Source organism: Stegodyphus dumicola, chromosome 2, assembly GCF_044657685.1.
Source record: "Stegodyphus dumicola isolate Sdum_Otavi_A_Nest chromosome 2, ASM4465768v1".
NCBI lineage: Eukaryota > Metazoa > Arthropoda > Arachnida > Araneae > Eresidae > Stegodyphus > Stegodyphus dumicola.
The window spans coordinates 11033741-11058438 of NC_140769.1; the positions used below are offsets into that span (position 1 = coordinate 11033741).

The 24698-nt window shown below is 30.6% G+C and overlaps 2 protein-coding genes across 3 annotated transcripts in view; one reads left to right on the top strand and one right to left on the bottom strand.

Moving 5' to 3' along the window:
• Nucleotides 1-17390, bottom strand: part of Dolk (Dolichol kinase) — a 48184-nt gene extending 30794 nt beyond the window's left edge. The window contains exons 1-2 of one of the 2 annotated variants that reach the window (XM_035360559.2): nt 17324-17390; nt 3608-3687 (exon numbers count right to left, since the gene is read on the bottom strand). In XM_035360559.2, coding sequence (XP_035216450.1) covers nt 3608-3687; nt 17324-17388 — 145 coding nt within the window. In that variant the 5' untranslated portion in view covers nt 17389-17390. Of the gene's footprint in view, nt 1-3607; nt 3688-17202 lie in introns of both variants that reach the window. The other variant, XM_035360560.2, reaches the window with a different exon arrangement.
• Nucleotides 17391-18109: 719 nt separating this feature from the next.
• Nucleotides 18110-24698, top strand: part of Vha55 (V-type proton ATPase subunit Vha55) — a 41840-nt gene continuing 35251 nt past the window's right edge. The window contains exons 1-2 of the mRNA XM_085810429.1: nt 18110-18311; nt 24185-24240. Coding sequence (XP_085666555.1) covers nt 18206-18311; nt 24185-24240 — 162 coding nt within the window. The 5' untranslated portion in view covers nt 18110-18205. The remainder of the gene's footprint in view (nt 18312-24184; nt 24241-24698) is intronic.

The window sequence follows — 24698 nt, forward strand, 5'->3', positions numbered from 1 at the left end:
CCCCTCTCTAATTTACTTCTTTACTTCTACATTTGTTTTCAGTGCTGATACAAGAAAATTAAGATTTTTTGATTGTTACACTTCCATCATTTTTGAATTCTTGTCAAATTTTTTTAAATATTTGTTGGATCAAATGCGCAGCTGAATATAGCTTTTCATTTTCTAGACATTTTAACTATAAATAAAGTTTTAAAGCAAAGTCCAAAGAATAAATATTTGAATTAAGAGATTTTTGTTAAATGAGAAAGAAATAAACCACTCTTCTTCTTCTTCAATGGCCAGACAGCCCAGGATGGGCCCTTGCCTTCTTCAGAATCGAATTCCAAGCTCTTCTATCCCTGGCTATGGACATCCAATTGGTCATTTTAATAAACCACTCCAGCAGCATTTATTCTGTACCACGGAGTGGCCCAATTTTTATATCGGGTGCAAACACCCGATATAAAAATTAAGTTACTATTTAGAGTTTTTAAGCCTTATAATTTCTATATTAAAGAACATGTTTTTTATATAATCTACAAAATGAGAGAAAATTACTACTTAAAATATTCTTTAAGAGAATTAATGTAAAAATTTGTATTTATATATATATATTTTTTTTAAAGCTGGTACATAACCCAAACTTTCAACGTCCTGTTTGCTTAAAAACATTGTGAAAATAAACATCAAACGAACTTTCTCAGTTTTAGACAATTACATTTAAATGAAGTAAAGTAGCAGATGATAACACACCGAAGGTAAAAATTTACTCTTACAAATATATATGTTAAAAAAAAAAAAAAAAAAAAGTAGAAGAAAGAAAGAAATTTAATAAAAAAGTTAAAAATTTGAATAATGTCATCGATAATTTAAAAAAAAAAAGCTTTTCATATAGTATTAATAAATATTTATTACACACTATTGAGGAAAAAAGTTCAAACTTTGAAACTTAAGGTTAAAAATAGTTGTGGCAACTCACTTTAACAAAATCCATAAACCACATTTGGCTTTATTATCACTAAAAAAAAAAAAAAAAAAAAAAAGAGGAGGAAGAAGATGCCAAATTTCAAAATGCAAAAATATGTAAATTCGTGTAGACTTAGAGAAAATTTTGAATAAAAAAACTCTAATTTTTTGCTTACTTTAAGATGATAGTAAAAATTTTATAGGTTATAATTGAAAATTTTTTTCAAAAAATTTATAAAAATTATTTAAAAATACAAATTTTAAAAATAAATCATAAAAAATGAGTAAATTTTATTTGGAATAAACTGAAATTTCGAAATACAAAAGGAAGAATCAAAAATGTTTCATAAAAAAGAGATATTAATAAATATATACCAAATTCAATTAACATTGAGGAGCTAAAATTTTGACAGCTAAACTTTTAAAAACTTCTCATGTGATTTTTACAAAATTTGGCATTTGGCATAATTTGAGTCGTAGAATCGAAATATGTAAAAAAGTTGGTATGTTATTTCAGAAAAAGTCTGATTTTGCATCAAAATAACTCTTTTAGAATAGTGCTATATATAAATCTAATATTTATCCTAAGTCGCGCTTTCGAGACATAAAGAATGCGATTTGAATTTCGTCAATTGGCCCAGTAGAACGAGAGATATAGAACTGTCCCCCCCTTTTTTTTTGGCGCAGTGTACATGAAATAAATATTTTATACATATTATAAAGGCCATAAATTTGAATTAAACTAAAATACACCATAAAATTATTACCTAAAATGCACTAATGAGTATATAGAAAGAGTTCATACAACTAAAAATACATAAAAGCTAAATTACAAACAAACACAAATATTTACAAAATTTATAACAAAACTAATAATATTTCAAGATCACCTAAAAGCTTTCAAATTTAGATTATTATTTTTTTCAAACAGCTGAGAGAATTAAATGGATGAAAATGGTTAGACTATTTCTATCTTTTTTAACTTTTTAGGTATTTTCAGTTTTATTCTCTAAAAACGTTCTAATACCTAACTACTACTGACCTAAAGATACAACACCTAGCACTTTAATTGTAAATTTTATTTTATATATAAATAGAGCTCATGAATATTTCCAAAGCACAAAAAAGAACTATTCTGGTTTCGGGACTGGATTCAGGAAATGTGTGTATGGGAGTATGTGTTCATGTATACATGTATAAATCTAAGTATAAGAATATGTACGTACACTGAGAAAAAAAGGGGGACAGACCTATATCCCCATTCTACTCGGCCAACTGACAAAATTCAAATTGCATTTTTCATGTCTTGAAAGCGAGACTTAGGATATATATTAGATTTATATATAGCATTGTTCTACCATAGGTATTTTCACACAAAAATCGGACATTTTCTGAAATAACATACCAAAATAACATCGGATAATTTCTGAATAACATTTTTTTCCCATATTTCAATTCTACGACTCAAATTATGCCTAGTATTAAATATTGTAGAATTTGGTGCCAAATTTACGGAGAAATTCAAAAATTTATTTTGGCACATTTTTTTTTTCAGTTTGGCCAAGAATAATTCACTTAGCAAACTTCTTAATATTATGGACACCAATTTTCCTTTTCATTCTGTTATGCCAGAGCAGGAAATAAAGGCACCTCATCCGGAACCTTTTTACATTGTGTATGAGTGTAAAAAATGTCACATCCTTTCTACTTCCAAATAATTTTAGCAAAGTGTTTAAACCACATCTGATGTTTTATCGCTTTCAACAAATATGCCAAATTTCAAAACTCGCCAATATATAAATTCACGTATATCTTCGGAAATTTTGAATAAAAAATTGTAATTTTTTGCAGGTATGCTTAGAAATACGTCTACTTTAAGATGATGGTAAAAATTTTATAGATTATAATTCAAAATTATTTTTGAAAAAATTATAAATTATTTAAAAATACAAAATTTAAAAATAAATCATAAAATATGGGTGAATTTTATCCGGAAAGAACCTAATTTCGAAATGTGAAAGGAAGAATCAAAAATGTTTAATAAAAAAAAAAGAGAAATTAATAAATATATACCAAGCTAAAAAAAAAAAAAAAAATTGAGGAGCTAAAATTTTGAGAGCTAATTTTTTAAAAACTACTCATGCCATTCTTGGTAATACATATCCATAAATCTAATACATATCCTAAGTCGTGCTTTCGAGACATGAAAAACGCAACTTGAATTTTGTCAATCAGCCCAGTAGAACAGGAGATATAGAACTGTTCCTTTTTTTTTTCGCAGTGTACATATGTATGTGTATACACACACATATATGTACATACATACATTTCTGAATCTGGTCCTCATAACAGAAGAGTACCCATCAGATAATTGAATCAAATTTTAACTAGGCATTAATGTTGTTTTGTGCATTTGCTATTAATATCACAATTTAAATGTACCTACTGATATTTAAATTTGATAGCTGACAAAAAAAAAATTTAAAAACAAAAAGGAAGAAAACATCTCCAAAGCTTTTAAGCAAAATTAAGAAAAGTATAGATTTTAATACTTAAAAAAGGTTTATTTTTATATGAATTTCATAGATTTTAATAAAAATTAAAACAAACATATTTGTTTAAGAAAATCAGTAATAATAATGATACTAAAAATATATCTCACCAGAATTAGGGGTAATTGCGTATGGAAGAAGGCACAACGGTAACAAGAATGAACACCACAAGCCATGATCAGCTCCTAGCCTTTAACAAACAAAACACAGAAAATTTTATCAAATATGTGTGGATTGAATAAGTTTATTTATCAAGATAAATCTTTGACATGATGAGTTTAAAATACTTCTTTAAAATTCTCATAAAATTAGAATAAGGAATAATGAAAAAAATCTATATCCTGGTCACCTCAAAAGCAATTTTCTTCTTTGTCACTATGTGCCTTTGTGGTGTAATTGGAAGCAGATGTAGCTAGCATTTGTAGATATGGAGTTTAAATTCCAGTGGAAGTATTGCAGGTTTTTCCTGCTTCAAATAGCCTAAAAGATTACAGTGGCATCCAGTTATAATGTGGTGGATGATAATACATCCCTACTTGGATCTGAGTGGCTGAGTCCTCCTTCTCCCCGTTCACTAATTAAATGAGGGAGAATGTAAGGAATTTTCTCCTTCCTCAGTATGTCTTTGTAATGTAATTAGATGGCCATTTGGCTAGCAATCAGGAAGTTTTGAGTTTAAAACAAGAGCAATACTGACTTTTCCTGTTTTCTGGTTTGAGAAGCCTAATAGCCTCCACTACCTAATTCTTCTAAAACAGAAATTCCTAATCTTTGGTATGCATACCCCTGGGGATAGTGATGGCTTAATCATGGCTGCATGAAAAAATTATCAGCAATAGTGAAAAACAGCCCAGTGTTTTAATAAATGCTGATAAAAAATAAAATATTAAAAAAAAGTATCAGCTTGGCATTGAATAAAAAACAAAGCAATTCTGATTACTTCTGATGTGACTGTTACTAAATAAAACATGCTCAAAAACAATGAAAGCTGTTCCCTTAGGCATCGTATCTAGCTGTTACCTTTCCTGCTCTATCAAAATATGGTGATTGTTGGCAGCTAGTAATGTTTTCAGTGCTGAGTTAATCATCAAGTCAGTTATACAGATCTCTTTCTTTAAATCGTGATGTGCAAATCAGTTTGAGTGTAGTTTTTGTTTTAAATTCTTGTTTTTTTAAAAATGTTAGCTTTAAAGTATTGTTTATGTAAAATTAGATAAGTAGTTAAAAACTAGATCTTTGAGCAGAACAGAAACTGCTGGTGGATAATAGCCCTGCTTCGGTGTATGTTCCAAACACACTTTTGGAGACCACATATTTCAGTTAATACAATGATGAATGGCTTCAAGACTTGCATAACTATCCAATATTTTTCAAAATAAACAAATAAATAACAGTTTAGGACTGTCAAACAGTTTCACAAATGTTTTCAAAGTATCTGATAAAAATTATTTGATGCTCCCCAAAAACCCAAATTTTTTTAAATAATCTATTGAAAAAACTCAGATTGAATTATTTGAAAAATTTTATAGACTCCAGTCAAATGTATGAGTTTCAAGTTTCAAACAAAGCTATAGAGAACATAATCATCCACTTAAAAGGGTTCCATGGAAGACATGGATCTAGACAAGTAATGATTGATGAAATGAGAAGGATAATTAGATTTCAAACCCTTTCAATGAAGATTAAGAAAGCCTCAAAAATTATGATTCCCTACAAAAAAAAAAGAACAACTTATATTTCCTGATTTTTATTCATTGCAGTTTATTACTTTTAAGATATTAAAATAATGATATTGGACATATGCAAGGATACTAGAGGGGGAGGTTTGAGATACCCTAAATTATGTGTCATAAAGGAGTATGCAAAATAATAATTACGACTATTTTATACAGTCATGGAGATTGGTGATGTTGAAGTGACATAGCTGATAAAAGTAATAAACTAAACTCAGTGGCATAACAGCCCTAATGGGTCAAGGCCTGCAGTACCCGAAATCTGAAAATAAAAGCTATTACTTGATAAAAGCAATATCTTTTATTTAAAAAAAAAAAAAAAAAAAAAAAACTCACACTGAACACATTCTTGCTTACAAAAGCGTAATCTTGATATGAAAGAAATACAGTCAAAAGTCTTTAATCCGGACTCATCGGGACTTCGGCGATTCCAGATTATCGGTTTTTCAAGATTATAGATCATCACTTTAAATCTGGTAAGATGGCATGCAGAAATTATAAAATTAAAAATATGAAACCGTAATTTATGAAATAAAGAGCATTTATGATCTAAAGGGTATCAAAATTTACAAAAAAAAAAAAAAAAAAAAAAAAAAAGAGCTTAATATTTATTTGTTTACTTTATTAAACATTTCTTTCAATGTGCTCATGCGTAAAGCATACATTACACATAGTCGAAATTAGAAAATTGCAACCAGAAAACTATTTGATCTGTATTCGCGATATTTATAATGATGATGAATTTCATTTAAATCATATCAAAGAGGGAGTACATCGAGATGAAATACTACATTTAGTAAGGAATTATAAGCCGAATAAAATAAAAACATCTGCTCTGAAGATAAGGATAGTGCTGACAGATCAACTTCCAGTTCATTGCGTGCCGTGCCGCGTTGTTTCCCCCTTTCCGCAGAGCAGCGTAAAATTGATAAACATATTTCGGAATGATTAGAGAATCAAAAGATATGCATTTCTCCGTTTTTTGCAGCAATTCCATTTTTTGTTTGATGGACATCGAAACATGCTTTCGCTTTGTAGATCCTTTGGTAGCTCCAGAATCGGAAATTCTTTTTGACATAATCAAAAGTTCAAGCTTACTTTTACAAAATTGCTCTAACAGTCTGCAAAAAATAATAAGCCGGATTCAGTTAGAAGGTTAAGGAACAAAGCAATCTGCAACATTAACTCAAATAGACAGTTAGATAATTTTAGCTTAGCTTATACCGTCCGTTATACATTAAATGTGCATGCGTAAACGTGTTACATGCATGCGTAGATGCATATGCGCATGCGTAAAGTATTATGCACATGCGTTAACACATTATGCGTTGACGCATGCGCAGAAAATTTGTAGCTTTGAGGTCCGGATTATAGATCATTCCGGATTATGGACATCCATTCCGGATTAAAGACTTTGTACTGTGTATCTTAGTTTAATAATCCAGTTTTTTACATTTACCATTTAAGAAATAAGAACTATTTCTTCTCTTATGTCAAAATCATATTATTGTCTTTGTTATCAAAAAAACACATTTTTTTTAATCTTATAGGACAGTATTTTAATATTAATGAGCAGCACTTACATAAAATTTACTCTATTTAACAATATATCATTGAAAATCTTCAAAAGATAAAGAACTGTATATATAATAAGAAACTAAATTTTATGAAGGAAAATGTTTTTCATTGGTATTCGTAAATCAGAAACTTTAAAGTAACTTTAGTGTTTTTATTTATTTCTAAAAAATAGAAATAAAAGAAAATAAGGAATGGAAATCTATATTGTTCTCCCATCCAAAGGTTTCCATGTCTTCCTTTTCTTCAACAGTTAATTCTTGAAGAATCTGAGCAAAATCAGCTGATAGCACATATTTTTTTTCCACGAAAACCGATATAAAATTTACAGAGCCAAATGTATTCAAATTAAAATAATACACGGCAATTATAACACAAAATTACAAAATATTTGAGGAAAAAAATATTTTCCAAATTTTAAAACACGACCCGGCGTGTGTCATAACTTTTATGAAAAAGCTGCCATGTAGCACAAAAGCCCAGTTAAAAAAAAAGGGAAATGACGTCCTGTTGGCACATTGCATGATGTAGGGAAGGGTAGAAAGGAGGAATAGAAATGACCTTCAGACATCTCAGCTTCGATATGCAAAAAATGTGCATTAAAAACTGAATTTGTCATAAATTTTGCGCATACGCGCGTGCTGGAAGGTTAAGCACAACATTACAATTAACAAAAAAAAAAAAAAAAAGGCATTACATAAAGTTTGGATGGAGGCAAGAGTCAATAAATACAACATCCATGACGCCATGGCTAGAACCTGTCTACCGTGGAACTGTTTGCTCTATGAACTGTCTCCCTGACAGGTGGTGCCATCTCTTGGGTGTAACCAAAAATGACACAGTACCACTCCAAAGTACCACTGGTATGTTACAAATATTTTGGATTAAATCTAACTATTCATCCAGATCTGGAAGTTTTTAGCTGTTCAGCGACAGGATTTAGATCTTCTGCTGTTGATAATGTTGATGGAAATGTTGTTGGATCTTTCATAAGAAATGCTGCCTTGAGATGATCTATCCCAGTCACTGATTCTTTTCCACTGCACAGGATGGTGAAATGTTTAGGTGCAGGTTTCACAACTCTGAATGAACCATCATATGAAGGTGTCAAAGTTGGTTTAACAGCATCATTGGCACAAACACATAGGAAGATGTCTGACGTGGAGGATGTATAAAAAATAACTTGATACATTGTGCACAGATGCCAAAATTGGGGAGATGCTAATCATTGCATCACATAAATGTTGAAGGATCAATGCTTGGTGTGGATTCTGGATGAAAGAATTCACCAGGTAGAAGAAGGTCTGTGCCGTTGACCATGTCAGCACAGGCACTATCAATGCCTTCTTTGAATGATGTATGAACTTCGAGCAAGTCAAGAGGTAACACTTCTGTCCAATGTATGCTAGCTTGTTTCAGAGATTGGTGAAATCGTCCCACCATTCCATTTCTGGATGGATGATAAGGTGTTGTTCGGAAATGGCAAATGCCAAGAAGAGAGGTGATTGCTGAGAACAAATGAGATTGAAATTCTCAGTCTTGGTCAGCAGTAATAGTAATGGGCATACCAAATCGTGAAACCCATTAGAAGATGAATGCCTGAGCTACGGTTTCAGCAGAGATATTTTCAACAGGAATTGCTTCGGGCTACCGTGTGAAATGGTAGATGCAGGTAAGAATATAATTATAACCATTTGAAGGAGACAATGGGCCTACAAGATCTATGTCTATGTGATCAAAATGCCTTGATGGAAGATTAAACTGTTGAATGGGACTGTGAGTGTGACAAGAGATTTTACAGCGTTGACTTGAATACATGAACGAATCCATTCCGTCATGTCTTTGTTCATTGCTGGCCATACAAATCTGCCTGAAATTAGCTTTTTGGTGGCATGAATTCCAGGATGTGCCAAACTGTATAAAGCATTGAAAACTGACAGGGATATAAGGATGTATCTTATTGCTGTATGTGTCACAGTAAATTTTAAGTGTTAGATTAATGTGGAGTGGTTGTAACTCAAAGGAGGTTTGTGGATTCGATATCAAGCTCTTGAGTTCCTCATCATGCATCTGGGCTTTTGCAAATTAAAAAAAAAAAAAAAAAATCTGGAGTGGTGAGTTGAATGTTACATATCCCGGATAAAGTGTCAGAAACACAATTATCAGTACCAGAGACATGTCTGATGTCTGTTCTAAATTGAGCAATAAAATCCAATTGTCGAAGTTGATGAGAGGAGCATGAATCTGCGTTTTTTTTTTTTTTTAATGTGAAGATTAATGGTTGATGATCAGTGAAAATGATGAAGTCATGCTCTTCCAAATTGTGTCAGAAGTACAAAGTAACCAAAGAGGTTCTTGCCATTTCTGATATGGCATCGGAAGCGTGAACCCCAACATAAAATTAGAGTCCATACTTGGGGAAGAAGTGGTTAGGGAGTCTGGAGATTGCCCAAGAGAATAAATATGTGTTGCATCAGTACTTCAAACATAACTCACACAGCGACTGATTGAAATGCACACTTCAAAGGTGCTCATTCATTTAAAGTGGGCCTGCCAGCAGCAGCATCAAATTGCTGAATTTGCCAGACCTTTGGGGATCTTAGCAAACGAACTGCTAAGCAATGGTTCCAAAAGTTCCAGGTCAGGGGATATTTTTCTTATTGATGCACCACGCAGTAGGCCACAAGCGCTGGATGATGAGGCCCTGAGTGCAGCCATAGAGAGTGACAGTAGCCAAACATGTGATGAGCTTGCTGCACACTTCCAGGTATCTGATGAAACGATCAGACTCCATTTGCACCACATAGGAAAGGCATACAAGCTGAGCAAGTGGATATCCCACCCACTGTCCGATGCACACAAGCAACAGTGTATAGCTGCCTGTATGTCATTACTTACTTAACACAGCAATGCATCTGTATTTGATAGAGTACTGAACAGCGATGAAAAGTGGGTCCAGTATGACACACCCAGGCATTCCAGACATTGGTTGTCACCACGGGACCCTGTGCCTCACACACCACCCACAAAAGATCATGCTCTGTATCTAGTGGACTAGTCGCCAAGTGGTGTACTATGAGCTCCTGGCAGTGGGCAAAATCATCACAGCAAGCTGTATTCCCAGCAGTTGGAACATGTACCTCAAGCACTAATGCGTTAAGAGCCAGCATTGGTCAATCGTATCGGTGGGCTCCTTCTCCATGACAATGCAAGATCGCATGTGGCTCGGAAGACCAGGGACACCATTAAGCGACTGGGCTGGGAAACACGACCCCATATACCATACTTCCCAGACCTCGCACCAACAGACTACCCCTTTTCCATTTCCTGAATAACCATCTTTGTGAGAAATCCTTCAACAACCTTCATCAGACCTCGAAAAGGCCCTCATGGACTTCTTTGCATTCAAAGCTCTCGAATTTAACTGCGAGCCACTCATTGGCAAAAGAAATTGGATGCCGATGGTGATTACTTTGAGGATTAGCCGTGATTATTATTTGTTTTTCTTTCTGACTGTCCAAAATGGTAAGAACTTTTTTGGTTACCTTGTATTCAACAGCACATCAAACAACAAGCTGTCATATGTGCTGTATTTCCTTTCAGCAGTGGTAAGCTTCCTTGAAAAGAATGCCATTGGACAAAGTCCTTTAGTTCTGTGTGCCTGAAGCACAGCTCCTATGGCTGTGTCAGATGCATTTACCATTATAGACAGCTGATCATTAAGTGAGTGATAAGAGAGTGTGGCTGCATTTGCAAGATCATTTCTGCATTACACAAATACAGCAAATGCCAATTCAGTTCATGGGACAGCTCGTTTGTAATTTTTTTTTTTTTTTTTTTTTTTGGCTATCCTTCAGAAATTCATGAAGAGGTGCCTGTGTTTTTGCAGCATTTGGCAAAAGCATCTGTAGAAATACAGCATTGCTGAGAAACGTCTCATTTCAGAGATGGTTTTTGGTTGAGGCAGGTCATTGACTGCTTTGCAGGGTTCGTACACATTTCTGCACATGGAAATTAAGTACTTTTAAGAACCATTAATGAAAAAAATTAAGGACCTATGAGCAAATGGGAACTGAAATTTAATTAAGAATATTATCTATGCCTGAACTTCACTTTTGTAATGCCATCCTAAAAAAAAATAGAGAGAGATCCGTAAGTAGAATGCATTATTATTAAACATAGCTTAATTAACATAATTATTAATAAGTTTCAGAATAAAATTAACTTTATGAAATTTATCAAGTAGCATTAAATATTTTACACTTATAATAATTGGACATATTTGAAAGAAGATAAGTGACATTTTATTTATGTTTTACTAATAGTTAGCTTTATGTTTATTATTATTATTAATGTCAGTCTAAAGGCTTAGTAAATAGTAAGCAGATTTTATGTCAAGTGGCATAGGTTTAAATGAGAAGTAAGATCCTAATCAGCATGATTCATAACAAAAGACTGGCTGTTGTCGACGTTCCCTAGAGAGAGATTTGCTGATCAGAACAAACCTAAGAGGCTTGATGTAGGCACGGTTGGTAAGTTCTGAAAGTTAGCTGGGCTCCGTCTGACACAGTTAGTGTCATAATTTCATGTAGAGTTCCAGGGGTTGTGACTCAGATAATATACGTTAAGGTTCTATTAAGCCAGCACAAGAAGTGCTAATAAGCACCAGAGGTGATAAGTTATTTTTCAGTATTTTAATTGTCACTAGATGTGAAGAATAAGTTTTACATGAATTTTTACATTTTTGTGTTTTATGTTGTGACCATGGTAAGGGTTAATGAAAGGCAATAACTTGCTTTAATATGCAGATATAATTTTTAAGGGTAAGCAGTTAATTATAAGTAATTAAATTAGGTATTAGATAACCTTAGTCGTTATGCATTTACGTGGCTACTATTAAATTTTAGGTTCTTACATATTAATGCAACCCCCTTAGCGGTCCCTAAATTTGCTGGAAGTTCCTAAATTTTTGTATGCGTCTGTTTTTGTTCTATTCAAAGTTCCAATGGTTTTTATAAAAATATTGAGGTATTTTTGCCTTAATTTTAAAATATGAGTTTGGGGAATCAGCCAGCAGTAGAAGAAACTGCCCTTAAATTTCTGCCGGAATACAGAATTTTGCTGAAAATTTTCTAAAGGGAACAACGAGAAAATGCGTTTCCTGGATAGCTGTCATTACCGAGGATTGCTTGAAGCTGAGTCTCCGCAATTCTCTGATTTTTTGGCTTTCTTTCTTTTTTTAAGCTTTAAATTTGCTTTTTTACTTTTATACATGTTTGTTAAAATTTAAATTTAAATTTGTTTAAATTTATAGACTGTAAATGTTCTTTTTAAATCAACTTTTTTATTACGATTATTTTTTTTCATATATTGATAATACTTATCGATCTGCAATAAATATCGGTAGTTTGGAAGTCTTTCTTTTGAAAAAAAGGCTGGAAACCATAAGCTTACACCCGATGAGTACTTTTTAACCTTTCCATCTTAAAAAATTGTCAACTTGCGTCAGGTGGTTGCGTTAATACATAAGTACCAAATTTTATTTGTTTTTTAACAATATTTGTTAAAAAAGCCCTATTAAAATCACAATCTAATGAAATTTGACAGTTTAAAATACCTATAATTTATGACATTGATTCTAAAATGATACTAAGATAATTACACATTAAAAGCTAGAAAACATTTATGACATTTATGTTTTGTAGAAACAATCCTCAACAAAATACTTATGCGTCTTTTTAATTTGAATCCTTCCCAGACATTTTGGGTAATTTATATCGATTTCCTTCTATTTAAGCATCTTTTCCAATAATTAGAAATTTGTCTCAATACACAAAAGAATGTCCTCACTAGTTTCTGTGTGTTTTATCTCCTAGCCTGCCAACCTCTCCACAATGTACTTATGAGGGTTTATTTGATCTGGTAAAAGTTAAATAGTCTAAAAGCCCCTGGCAGATGTGAAGCAAATTATTGCTGTGTCTGAAAGTAACTACAAAGTGAGACAAAGGTTTAAATAAGCTTCTTATTTAAAAAAAAAACTTAGAACATAGAGGCATGTTCTTATGCTAACAAAATCAACTGCAGCTCATGGTGATGTAATTAGACAAGAAGAGTCAAATTCAAACTAAAAATATCAACTAGTGGTCAAAGACTAATTTTAAGACAACTAATTAATTTTAAAACAACTAATTTTAAGCTGGCTTAGTAACTCTAAGTCATAACAAACTCAAATGTTTGCAGCGGTAATGCAAAGACAAATAATTACAAATTATCAGAGCTGGCAGGAACTAACGCAGGGAACAAGTGGAGGTCAGAAACACTCTTATCTTACACTCCAAAAACCTCGGTTTAAAAACCGCATAAGTGATTTGCATTCTGGTGAGGAAATAGAAATAGGAAATTATAGTAAAGGCTGAAATTGTAAACAACTAATTTGTATAATAATAACTGTACACATCATTGAAGAATAATTTTCTTTCTCTTTATGTATTCAGCTTCCTTTTCATTTTAGAATTTTTGGATTTAATTAAAGATTTCTGTTATTCTAAATAAAATAAAAGAAATTAGAATGTATAGAAAAAGCTGCTAATTTTACTTCTTTAGTAATACGAACATTTATAAGAAATATGAAATATAGATGATAAGGTCCGGTTACAGAGCTAATGTGGCATAACTTTTAGAATTTAGTGACACACCGAGCAGCAAAATATAGAAATGGCAAAACTTTTAGCATTTAGAACAGGCACTGGAAGCAGAATTTAGAAAGGCACCAGGCAGCAGCAATTAAGATCCACAAAGACTGCATCAGGTGGAAAAATGCCTAGTATCAGCCATGTGTATGATGCATTAAGACATACTACATGAATCCCTTAAATTGTCAGTTTTCAATTTCTTTATTAGTAAAAAAATTTCTTTCTATAATGCCTGTCTGTATGATAAGAAGCATTTCTGATATTTTCCATGCTCATCTCTAGTGAGAAGTAGAGAAAATAAAGGGAAGGTAAAAATGTTAAGAAAAAGATTCTAGTATCAGAAGTGAAACATTCAACTATAATGTTTTCATTGTTCTTCCAGACGTTCTCCAAAAAGTAAGAAATTACATTTAAATACCATGGAGACGTTTTCCATTTTGTCACATTTTTCTGGAATCTTCTAGAATCATGGGTCTATAAATCTTGCCTTCATATCTTTCTAAACTTTCCAAGCTGCAATGTCTAAAATCCTAAAGAAAAATTACTTCTACCAATTCTGTAAAAGCATAAAGCCAAAAATATTTTGAAAAAAAAAAAAAAAAAAAAAAAAAAAAAAATCTCAGGGAAAAAAGTGTAAAATTAATTTTATAAAGAAAACTAGGACTTAAATTCTAAAATTATGTACTAGACTTAAATTCTAAAATTAGATGTGGAAAAGAAAAAGAAAGGAAAGAGGAGCAAAAATAAATAAATAAATGACTAATAAAATCATTAATAATTAAATAATTATTAAAATAATTCACTAATTAATGCTTAAAATAATTAAATAGTGTAAGTTAAATTTTTTCAAAATACAAAGAGATAAATTAAAATTTATTAAGTGATTTTTAATATAATTTTATTACTAAAAATAAAATTTTCAAGATGTAATTTCTACTGAAATTTTGCTCAGGTACATAAAAGAAGTGTAGGCTCCAGGTAGACTTATGATTTAACTGCAAAGTTAAGAAGTACTGAAGCAGGGATCCTGTGGGCTCGGTCGTAAATTAAGCTCTGGAGAAAACTGATGCAGATTCTGAGAATTCTGAGATAATTACATGGGAAAAACTCTTACTATAAAAAAAATAATAATACATTTTTAATTAATTACATAGCTATTTTGCTATTGCTAAGAACTGTTTCGTAAAAGGTGCTTTACAGCATCATACCTTGCTTATTTTTCACATTCAAAAATATTGTATAATATGTGGCAAAAATGGAACTTTATAATATGACAGTGAAAAATACAAATGATTTATTTTAATGTTATTTCTTAAATATAATTTCAAAATATTAGCATTATTTAAATGAAATTTATCAATGTTAGAATGTTCTGAAAAAAAAAAAAAAAAAAAAAAAATCGTTGAAAAATTCCCAGATTAGTTCTAGTATTTACATTCCTGGTCATTGTAGTGACATAGTCTATCTTTCAAAATTCATCATTCTTCTCCAATGTCACTCTTGGGATCTGTGGTCAAGACATTCATGCGAGATGCTAGACATGTCTGGCTCAATTACCTTTACAAGGTAATTGAGCCAGACATGTCTAGCTCGGTAAAACCATCGAAACTAGTCCTGTGAACATTTTGTAAATATAACGCTGACTTTTGTTGTTTGACTTCTGAATTAGTATGTCTAGCTCAGTTACTGCCAGATATTTTTCAGATATTGTAACATTAATATTACAACGTATTATTAATGGAGTGTAGGAAATTAAATTAGTCACATAATTATTTTCTCCTTTTGATTTTCAGATGATAAAATTAATTTAAACAAGACAAAAAATAAGTGAGTAAATACAGTAATTCTTTTAATATAGTTATGAATTTTCACCAAAATAGTGTAGTTACAACTTGTAAAGTATCTTCAATTTTTTTGTGCAAAAATCCTATAACATTTCCCTTTCAGACGCTAATAAGAAGTGTAAAATGTGCTATTTTTAACACACAAAACTCAGTAAAATTGTGAAAATTTATTAAAATCATGTTTTGAAACAGCAGTTTCAACAATCTGATCAAAATTAATACCCACTGCTTAGAAACTAGTCTACCACATTAAATATACTCTCATTCATTAAATAAAACATCATATCCAAACCAAATTTCAAAAGAAAAAACATCAAAACTTAATCATGAGAGAGATGAAAGAAAATTACTTATTTTAACTTAGCAATACCCATCTTAATCTGACTATACTCTCTTCCAGTCTTAAAACTACTAATATATGAATTTAAAATGTGTCATCTGGAAATTAATTTGCATCATGCCATTACATAAGATTAGCTCTCTGGATATTTTTTATCCAATCACAGTTCAAAATTGAAGCAAAGAGGCCAACTGAAAGGCACACTCACTTTTCTGCCTTCCTCTCGCTGTGCTAACATGTGCTACTGATTTGTTTGCTTCAACTATTGTCTAATGATATAACAAGCTATATAAAATTGTGGGAGTGCTTACCACACACATAATGATGATGTATACAGAATATTTATCCTAAAAATTAATTATAAGGAAATAAAATTATGTGCTGAATTCTACCTCTCCTATCATTTATATATACTATAAATAGCAGATCTGTAATGCAATCCAGGAAATATATGAACAAGTTTCTACTGTATTCTTTTATCACATATATTTCTAATTGTATCTGGATTTGTTATGGTATCCATTGCTGAAGACATTAAGAATTTTTTACTACTGTTAAATTAGGAACACAAACTGAAAAAAAAACTCAAATGACATTGATTGTAACATTTTTGTGGCTGATTATGATAGTTTTACTAATATCTAATTAGCCAAAACTTTTGCAAAAATTATTAGTGTACGATATCCTGGTAAATAAATTAAAATACTCTTTAACAGAATCACAATAAAATGCACAACAAAACTGCTATGAAACAAATAAGATTAAAATGATCAGAATACAGCCTATTCTTCTCCACAGCCCCCTTTCATTAAAATTTTAAATTCCTTATACTAAAATGTGAACATTTAAAATAATTGCACATATTTGTAATTATTTTTAAATTTACAACTACAGTAAGAATTTTACATGTCAACCAAAGTAATTTCTGCTTAGAAATAATCATACTTCCGAGTGAATAATTAAAAATTTATTTGATAATAAAGAAAGTAGCAAAGTAAAAATGAATTAATTGAATAGGAAATTTTTATACAAAAATTTTTAGATAAAATATTCATATATTTTATTACTTATATCTAGTTACTAACTAACGCAATTTATTGGTGTTTTTCAATATTTTTTTACTCCAAAACGGAATTTAAAGTTCTAATCAAAGTGCCAACATTAGAACTAATAAATTTTTAAAAAATATTCATCTTAATATATCTTAACGTCGTATCTTCACAGACTTACAAGTTCACATGCAATGAACGATTTTTACGTTTTCAAAAATAAATCACTAATAAACAATAATAATAATAAACAATAGTAATAAATTTTCACATTACTTTCAGAGAAAGAGAATTGGAGAGTCTTCGATTCTCACCTTCTCCAAGACGTTCGAATATATATATATATATATAAAGAATTTTTACTACTAGATTTATATCAAATAATTAAAATGAAAATGCTATACTGATAAAAGTGAATAAATTTATCTATATATCACAAACAAAGTACAGAAAAAGAAAATAATTCTATTACCGAAACTTATAATCCATAAATTTATCTAAAATAATTGAATCGAAGTCTAATACAAGAAATTAACTGGCACAGTCAACATTGCAACAATTCTTTATCAGCAAGATTATCTGTTTTATCATACCTAAAACAAAAACTCATCGCGCCTTTGCTTTTTTCTATGCACACTATGTAGCTACCAACTTTCATCGCTAGATGGAGCCACCACCGCAAGATCTTGCTATCAAGTTGACTAGTAGTTGAGTACCTCTTTTGCGTGATTCTGTTATAAACTTGTGAGAAAATTCAAAAAATCAAAATGTGTAAATATAACCAACTAGCTCTTCTATATTGTCTGATTATCGCCTACTCCTTTAAGATCTTGATCTAGGCTATTAGATTTTAGAGGCCGTAGGATAATCCAGTGGCGAATTTAACATGCTGAGGGCCCTACATCTTCTGAACTTGGAAGCCTTTTATCTTAAACCAAAGAATATGTTTAAAATATTCTAAAAATTAATAAATGGTCTGTAAATCCATTGCAATTTCAGTATCACAAATCTGTCTGTAATGATAATTATTCTCTAACTCCTTATAATCACTTTCCTCTCATCTTAAATCAAAGAAATTGAGGACCTACGAAAATTATATGCGTAGCTCCTTTAGTTATATTTATAAGGCCTAGCTCACGCAATAAAAATTTTAACAACACATAATAATCATTAAAAATAATTTTATTTGTAAAAACCATATGTTTTCAGAGGCATAACTTGCATAACTGATGTTGAATTTCTTAAGATTTAACTTTTTGTTCAGTAATTTTAATTTCTTTTTTAAATATATATATATTTCTTTTTAAATTATTATTTTACTTACTTGAACTTCGATTTAAGCAATTTTATCGTTTTTTTTATTTCTTTACTCAAAGGGCAAGAAGAAGCTGAGAAGTGTGGCTGTAGGCGTTGCCAAGTGAGCTGGTGAATTTTGCTTCTCACTTGATCATCGTTGTTTATCACATGATTAAAAGATGTCTGTGAAGGTAGGAAGAATGCCGAAAGAAATTAGTTCAAGTGCTGCTGCAAAAGAACATACTTTGGTTGTGACGAGGGATTTTATATCTCAGCCAAGAATTAGTAAGAATTTTTAATTCCGAGTCAGATACTCAAATTAACATGTATATATGATTGAGCATATTGGTATTTAATTTGGGCGTTTTAAACATTTACTAATGTAAAAGAAGCATAAAAAAATTAAAGCATTAAACTGTGTTTTCGTAATATAAAAAATAAACATTATTAAATGATAGTGGTTTCAAAAAGTATAGAATTGTAGTTTTACTTAATTATGAACAACATTTTTAATGCACTTATTAACAATATATTATATTATATACCTTGCAATATATATATCATATACCTTGCAAATGATGCTTTACATTTGAAAATCACCTAGAATATCTTAGATTTTATATGTATAGAGAGCATATAGATATACTTAAGAATATGCCTATTTCTTCCATGTACCTTTGCTGTCTTCAGACAATAGAGTCATAAATTCCTCTACTTATCTTTTCAGGTATTGTTGAAGTAGGACATAAAATTGAATTTTATAGCGTTATTATTGAAACCTTTTTTTTTTTTCATTCATTCTGTGTGGGGGTTGAAGGGGTTGATTATGAAAGCTATAAAAATTAGTTAACTTTTAGTTTTCATAAAGATTTAATTTTCCAAATCTTATTGTTCACATTGGTTAGGTTTGCAAATATGAGATCTAAATTTTTTAGATTTTCATGTATATAGGTCATCTAACTCAATGCATAATTCTTAAATCTCTAGGTATATAAGCATTTAAATTTAGATTAATTTAATAATTGTATATTGCAATTGATCTAGGTCAGTATTTTTTTACCTTTCTGGTAAAGCAGCTTCAGATTATTTTTATTACATTGATTATAGTTAGTATTCTTTATATAAAAGTAATTTGCAATTAGATTTTATTTTATTCCTCTTTCTTTTTTGAATATTTACTGTGATATATTTTATACATTATTTAAATGCTAGTAATTAAAGATATAACTTCTGAGAGAGATTTTCATTTTCTCTTTTATGAATGACTATGGAATTTAATTAAAATTTTTCCTAAAGAGAAACCAAGAATTATTTTTGATTTTATTCTTCCCTTTTTTCTTCCCCCCCTCTCCTTTTTATTATTAACCTGTTTTCTGAAAAATTGACTAAATGACATAATTTGGATAATTGCGTAAGATCAATAAATAAACTAGCTGAAGAAAAATAATTTTATCACTAACTTAGCACAATATCAGATAGTAAATACTGCATATTGAAATTATTTTATTCAAAAATAAGGATGGATTATTAAGAATGTCATACTGATAAAAGTTTTACAAAGGAAAAGTATAAGTATTTTAATTTATATTTTTAAGTAAAGTGGTATCATGTACCATTTAATGCAATTTGTGCTGCTCAGAAATTCTGCTCCATTGCTTTAGAGGTTATACTGATCTTAAGAATGATTATGGCCAGAATTACTATTCTGAAAACTCTGATGATTCAGAGACAATATGGATAATATAACTTGAACTAAACACACTATATGCTAGTAATATTAATAATTTGTAATTATTATTATTCTTTAATGTAATAATAATATTAATAAAAATCTTAAAAGTATATAAATAATAATGATTATAATTTTAGTGAAAATTGAGCTTAGCAATTGGAACTCTGCTGTATTTTAATGTATGCTTATTGGTAAGGCTCCCTTAAATTTTCTTCGTTTATTCTTTCTATTTCCATTTAATAGATATTCACATTCTTGCTCATAATAATAATTTAGATTTTGGGATTAGAGTATTTATCGTTGAATTGTGAATGGAAGCATTTAGATGAATTTGCAGTAGTATCTTTCATATGTTATTTAGAGTTTTATTACAATTATTCTTAAGATGTAGAAACTGTTTCAGTCGTGGCTGAAGAGAAAGCAGCTTAAAGGAGATAACATGACTTAGGCAAGCATCAGTGAGAAGAAATGAGTTATATATGCTAGTTTGCTGGAGATGATTTCATGCTCTTCAAATAATGTATCTGAAGAGATATTCAAAGCAAGTCATGGCTAATTTGAAATGTCTGAAGGGCAAACTGTCATTCATTCCATCATAAGGCAGGTAAAGCAGCAGCAGAATTCCTCAAAGCTTTTGTAACACGGATAGAAACTGTAGGTACAGACCTTCCCAGCATGTCTTCAACTGTGACAAGATGGCTGTTCTGGAAAAAAATCTCAAGCAGGACTTTCATAATGGTATAGAGGACAAAGGTAACCACAAACTCATGAAAGTTTGGTTGACCCTTGCGCTGCATTCAGATTCAATTAGCGACTTACAAAATAAAATCAGCTTGTATACCATTTACGAAATGCTGGCAGTTCTTCGTAGAGTGGATCAACCCGGCCTTTGGTTTTGCTGTTGAAAAGTATCTGAGGAAAACTAACCTAGCAGCCCTTCTTTTACTTGGCAATGCTGAACCAGAGAGTTAAAAGTTAGTTCTCCAACACCATCCCCTCAGGCCACAGATCAACACATTTTGAAGTTTAGAAACTCCTGAAACCTTGAAAAGTTCAAGGGCTTTCAGCACTATCCCTATTCTATAGCCCATACATCAACAGATGATTTCAAATTTTAGAAAACTCTTCTTTGGACACTTGTTTTGCCTCTGCTTTGATATGATGGACAGCATTAATCTCTCTAATGCAAGTTCTGGAAGAATCATTAAATTTTTTCAAAAAGCCTGAAAATTATGAGTTTGGTAAGGCAATGTGTTTCAAGCAGAGCCAGAACTGTGTTGAAGAAGCTGCAGTCTGAGGCTGTGTCCAAAAGAGATTTGAGATTCAAACTCGAACCTGTAGAGGAAGTGTTGAAGGAGATTCTGTGCCTTGGAAACTCCATAGTCTGGAGGTGAATGAGGAAAATGTAAATGAACTTGCTGAGGATCATTCAGAGAAACTTAACAATGAAAGAGTTAAATAAAGTACAAATCAAGGAGCGTAGAAAATTTTTGGAAGAAATTAATAATGAGGAATTGGAGGTATAGGAGTGTATCATTTCAGATTAAATTAAGGGTATTCTGGGATGCAGAGTCCTACTTCACTGAAAAAATTGCAACATGCTGCGTTACAGCCAACGCTGTGGAGTCTGAATCGGAGTCAGGCAGGTTTCGGGGTAAAAGGAGTCTGAGCTGGAGTAGCTAAAAACAGGTCGACTCCATGGACAGTTTGAATTTCAAATGAAATTAAAATGAATTGAAAAAAATTAATGACAAGCTGAGTTATTATTTTTATTTATGGACTGTATACATTAATAAATAGTTATTTTCTATTTTATTGACCTATTAATAAATAATATAAGTGAGGAGGGTGGATGTAATATTTGCTATTAGTGATTAAACCGATTCATTTAGTTACAAATCTCACTGGTAAATTTAGGTAAGCAGCAATAGGAGGAAGAACTCCTAAAATTGATGCCGTTCTTAGGAAGCGAGCATGAAAAGGAGCAATTATTGATAAAGCAATGCGATAAGAAAATACATATTTGATTTATAAAGAGGTTTTTTTAGAATTAAGAACTTTTTTAGAAGCTGTAGATAACCCTAATGTTTCACTAACAGAAAGACTGTGGAATGATCTTGCAAAATTAGAGACTCATCTTTCTATACCATGTATAGCCACAAAAAAGCTGCAATCTGAAGCATTGACAGGAGGCAAGAATGGGATTTTGTTCGTTCTGAAATGGAGGGTTTATTGCAGAAGGAATAATTTCTTCAATGAGCAAAAGAGAAGCTAGTTTGCTAGACAATGAGATCTAGCTGGGTTCAACATATGGAGATCTGAAACACCGAATTTTCTTGGATGACGAACAAATTAAAAAGGCAAAGAAAGTCATCTATGAACTTTCATTAAGAATGAAATTATTCTCAGAACAATTGGAGAATTCGAGTCAGGACAGTCAAACTGCAGACATTGCAATTGAGTCTCTATCATCCTTTTCCATTGATGAATTAGATTTTGAGAAAAATTTTTATATAATATTGAAAAGGCTAAGACAAAGTGAATGAAAATAAAAAGAAAAGAGCCTTTAGATATAAAAATGAAAAAATACAAACAAGATTTCTACATGGCCTATGAAGAAATCGAGAAATAATGATTCTGCTTGCAAGACACCTCTTTTAGAAGTTATAAAAAAAATCTATCCTGAAAAGATAAAAGAAGTATCCTTAACAGTAATAGCTCTTCCTCCTACTCAAGTTAGTGTGGAAAAACTCTTTTCAGCTCTGAAGCTTATCAAATCGGATCTACAATAGCCCTCCAACAAAGGAAATCTTGTCGAAGCTATAATGTTTCTTAGAAATAACTAATGCCAGTTTTTCCATTTCATAATAAATGCTAATTAATATAAATAATTTGCTATGCCATCAGTGTTTTTTTGCTGTGGCATCTACTACTTCTTTTATATTAAAAAAATAAGCTGTAACCCATTATATGTTTACATATATATATATATATATATATATGTATGAGGGAGATATATATATATATAAGGGAGACAGTGTCGTTAAAATTCCATTAGTCGGAGTCTGTCATTTTCCGTACCGACTTCACAGTCCTGGTTACCGCACTTGCTTAACACATTTCAGAAAGACTCTTAAAAAGAGAATGAAACAAACTTCTTTGGACAAGTTCTATTGAAATGCATTTGAATGAAACTTGGAATGAAAGTAAAAGAGTAGTGGAGGAAAAAGGTAGCAAAAGCTGGTAATATATAATGAAGGTATGATATGTGTAAATAAAATACAGGAATTAAACTCTATAAAATTAATTTATTTCTTTATGTTCTCTTTTACATACTTGTATTATGTTTTATGAAAGTTTTATTAGCTTTCTATATAATACAATGCATAGGGGATTATTTAGAGTAAAGGAATGAGTTAATGGCATTTAAATGTATTTGAATGGGAAAAATTATTTCAGGTTATAAATAGATTGGCATACAAGCTTGGTCTTGTAACAGATTACTCGTATGCAGAGGTGCCGCTGTGTTTTTTAATTATTTCATATCTTATCTATCGTATCACATCAAATTACAAACAAAATGTTTAATATTTTTAATTAAAAAACTTTCTTTTATACACCAGTAATGGACGTTTCAATTAGGTGAGGTGCTCTGTATTTCAACAAAATATGCAAGATTTGGAGGGGGAAGATCTGTGTTTTTTTATACATTGTCATTAACATAGTTGCTAAAATATATGATTAAACATAGATAATAGCTGAACTGGTTATTGGGGAAATGTTTTATTAAAAGCATTCAGAATATGTACTTAGGATGTATTATACTTTATTTATATTTTTGTATGCTATTTGATTTTTTTTAAAGGTTACTTAAGCCAATAGTGTGTATTATGAAAGTGCTTGTAGTTTATATTTCAATGTTGCATAATTATTAACTAATACAATCTAAACAACCACCTATTCATGAAAAATAATTTTAAAACTGAAAATTAGTTTTACACCATCAAGGGTAACTTGTCTGCCATTATCATTTGATAATGTACAATTCATTCAGAACTGTTGCATTTTTTTACTATTCATTCAAAAGTATTCTATTTATCCTTTTTTTGGAGGGTGGCTGCTAGAACACATCTAGTATTTTAATTATTTTATATGCCATTTTGTCTTCTCTTTTTAGAATTATATCATTAGTATCATTTTTATAGGTAAAACATTATGTATCTGTTGTTATTTAGTGCTTACTCTTTTATATTTTAATTACATCATTGGATCTGAATAAATGCTACAAACATTTCCATGATGTTTAAATGTAATTTGAAAAAAAAAAATTATTTAAAGTGATTATTCTGATTTATTTGACTGTGATGATGAATATATTTTGTGGCATATATTTTCTATTAATATTGATTATTAACATTTTTTTAAGCATACAAAACAGTTTCTGGTGTAAATGGCCCTCTTGTCATTTTGGATGATGTTAAGGTATGTTTTATATTCATAAAAATGTTTTTCTATTTTATGCATCATGTTTTTATGTTATAGCTGCTAATTTCAAGTTACTGTGGTTCTAAATAAATCAAACTCTAGTTTAAATATCAGGTTTTTTTTTTTTTTTTTTTTTGTTTGTTTGTTATAAACATTTTTTATATTTATCTTCTACTATCCCATTTTACCTTCGATATCAGAAGAATTATGATGGAAAATGAGTATACAATCAATTATCCAATGAAAGACATCTCGTCACAACACAAACAGTTTAATATTACAATTCTATTTACAAGTCTAATTAAGTGTTAGTTTTAGCTTTGACACCTCAAAGCAATACTCAGAACATTAAATGGCATAAAATATTACTCATCAGGTTTTAAATACTCATGAAAAACATCTCAAAAAGTCATTATTCTCATTACTTAAAACGAAAGTAAACAATAGAACAAACT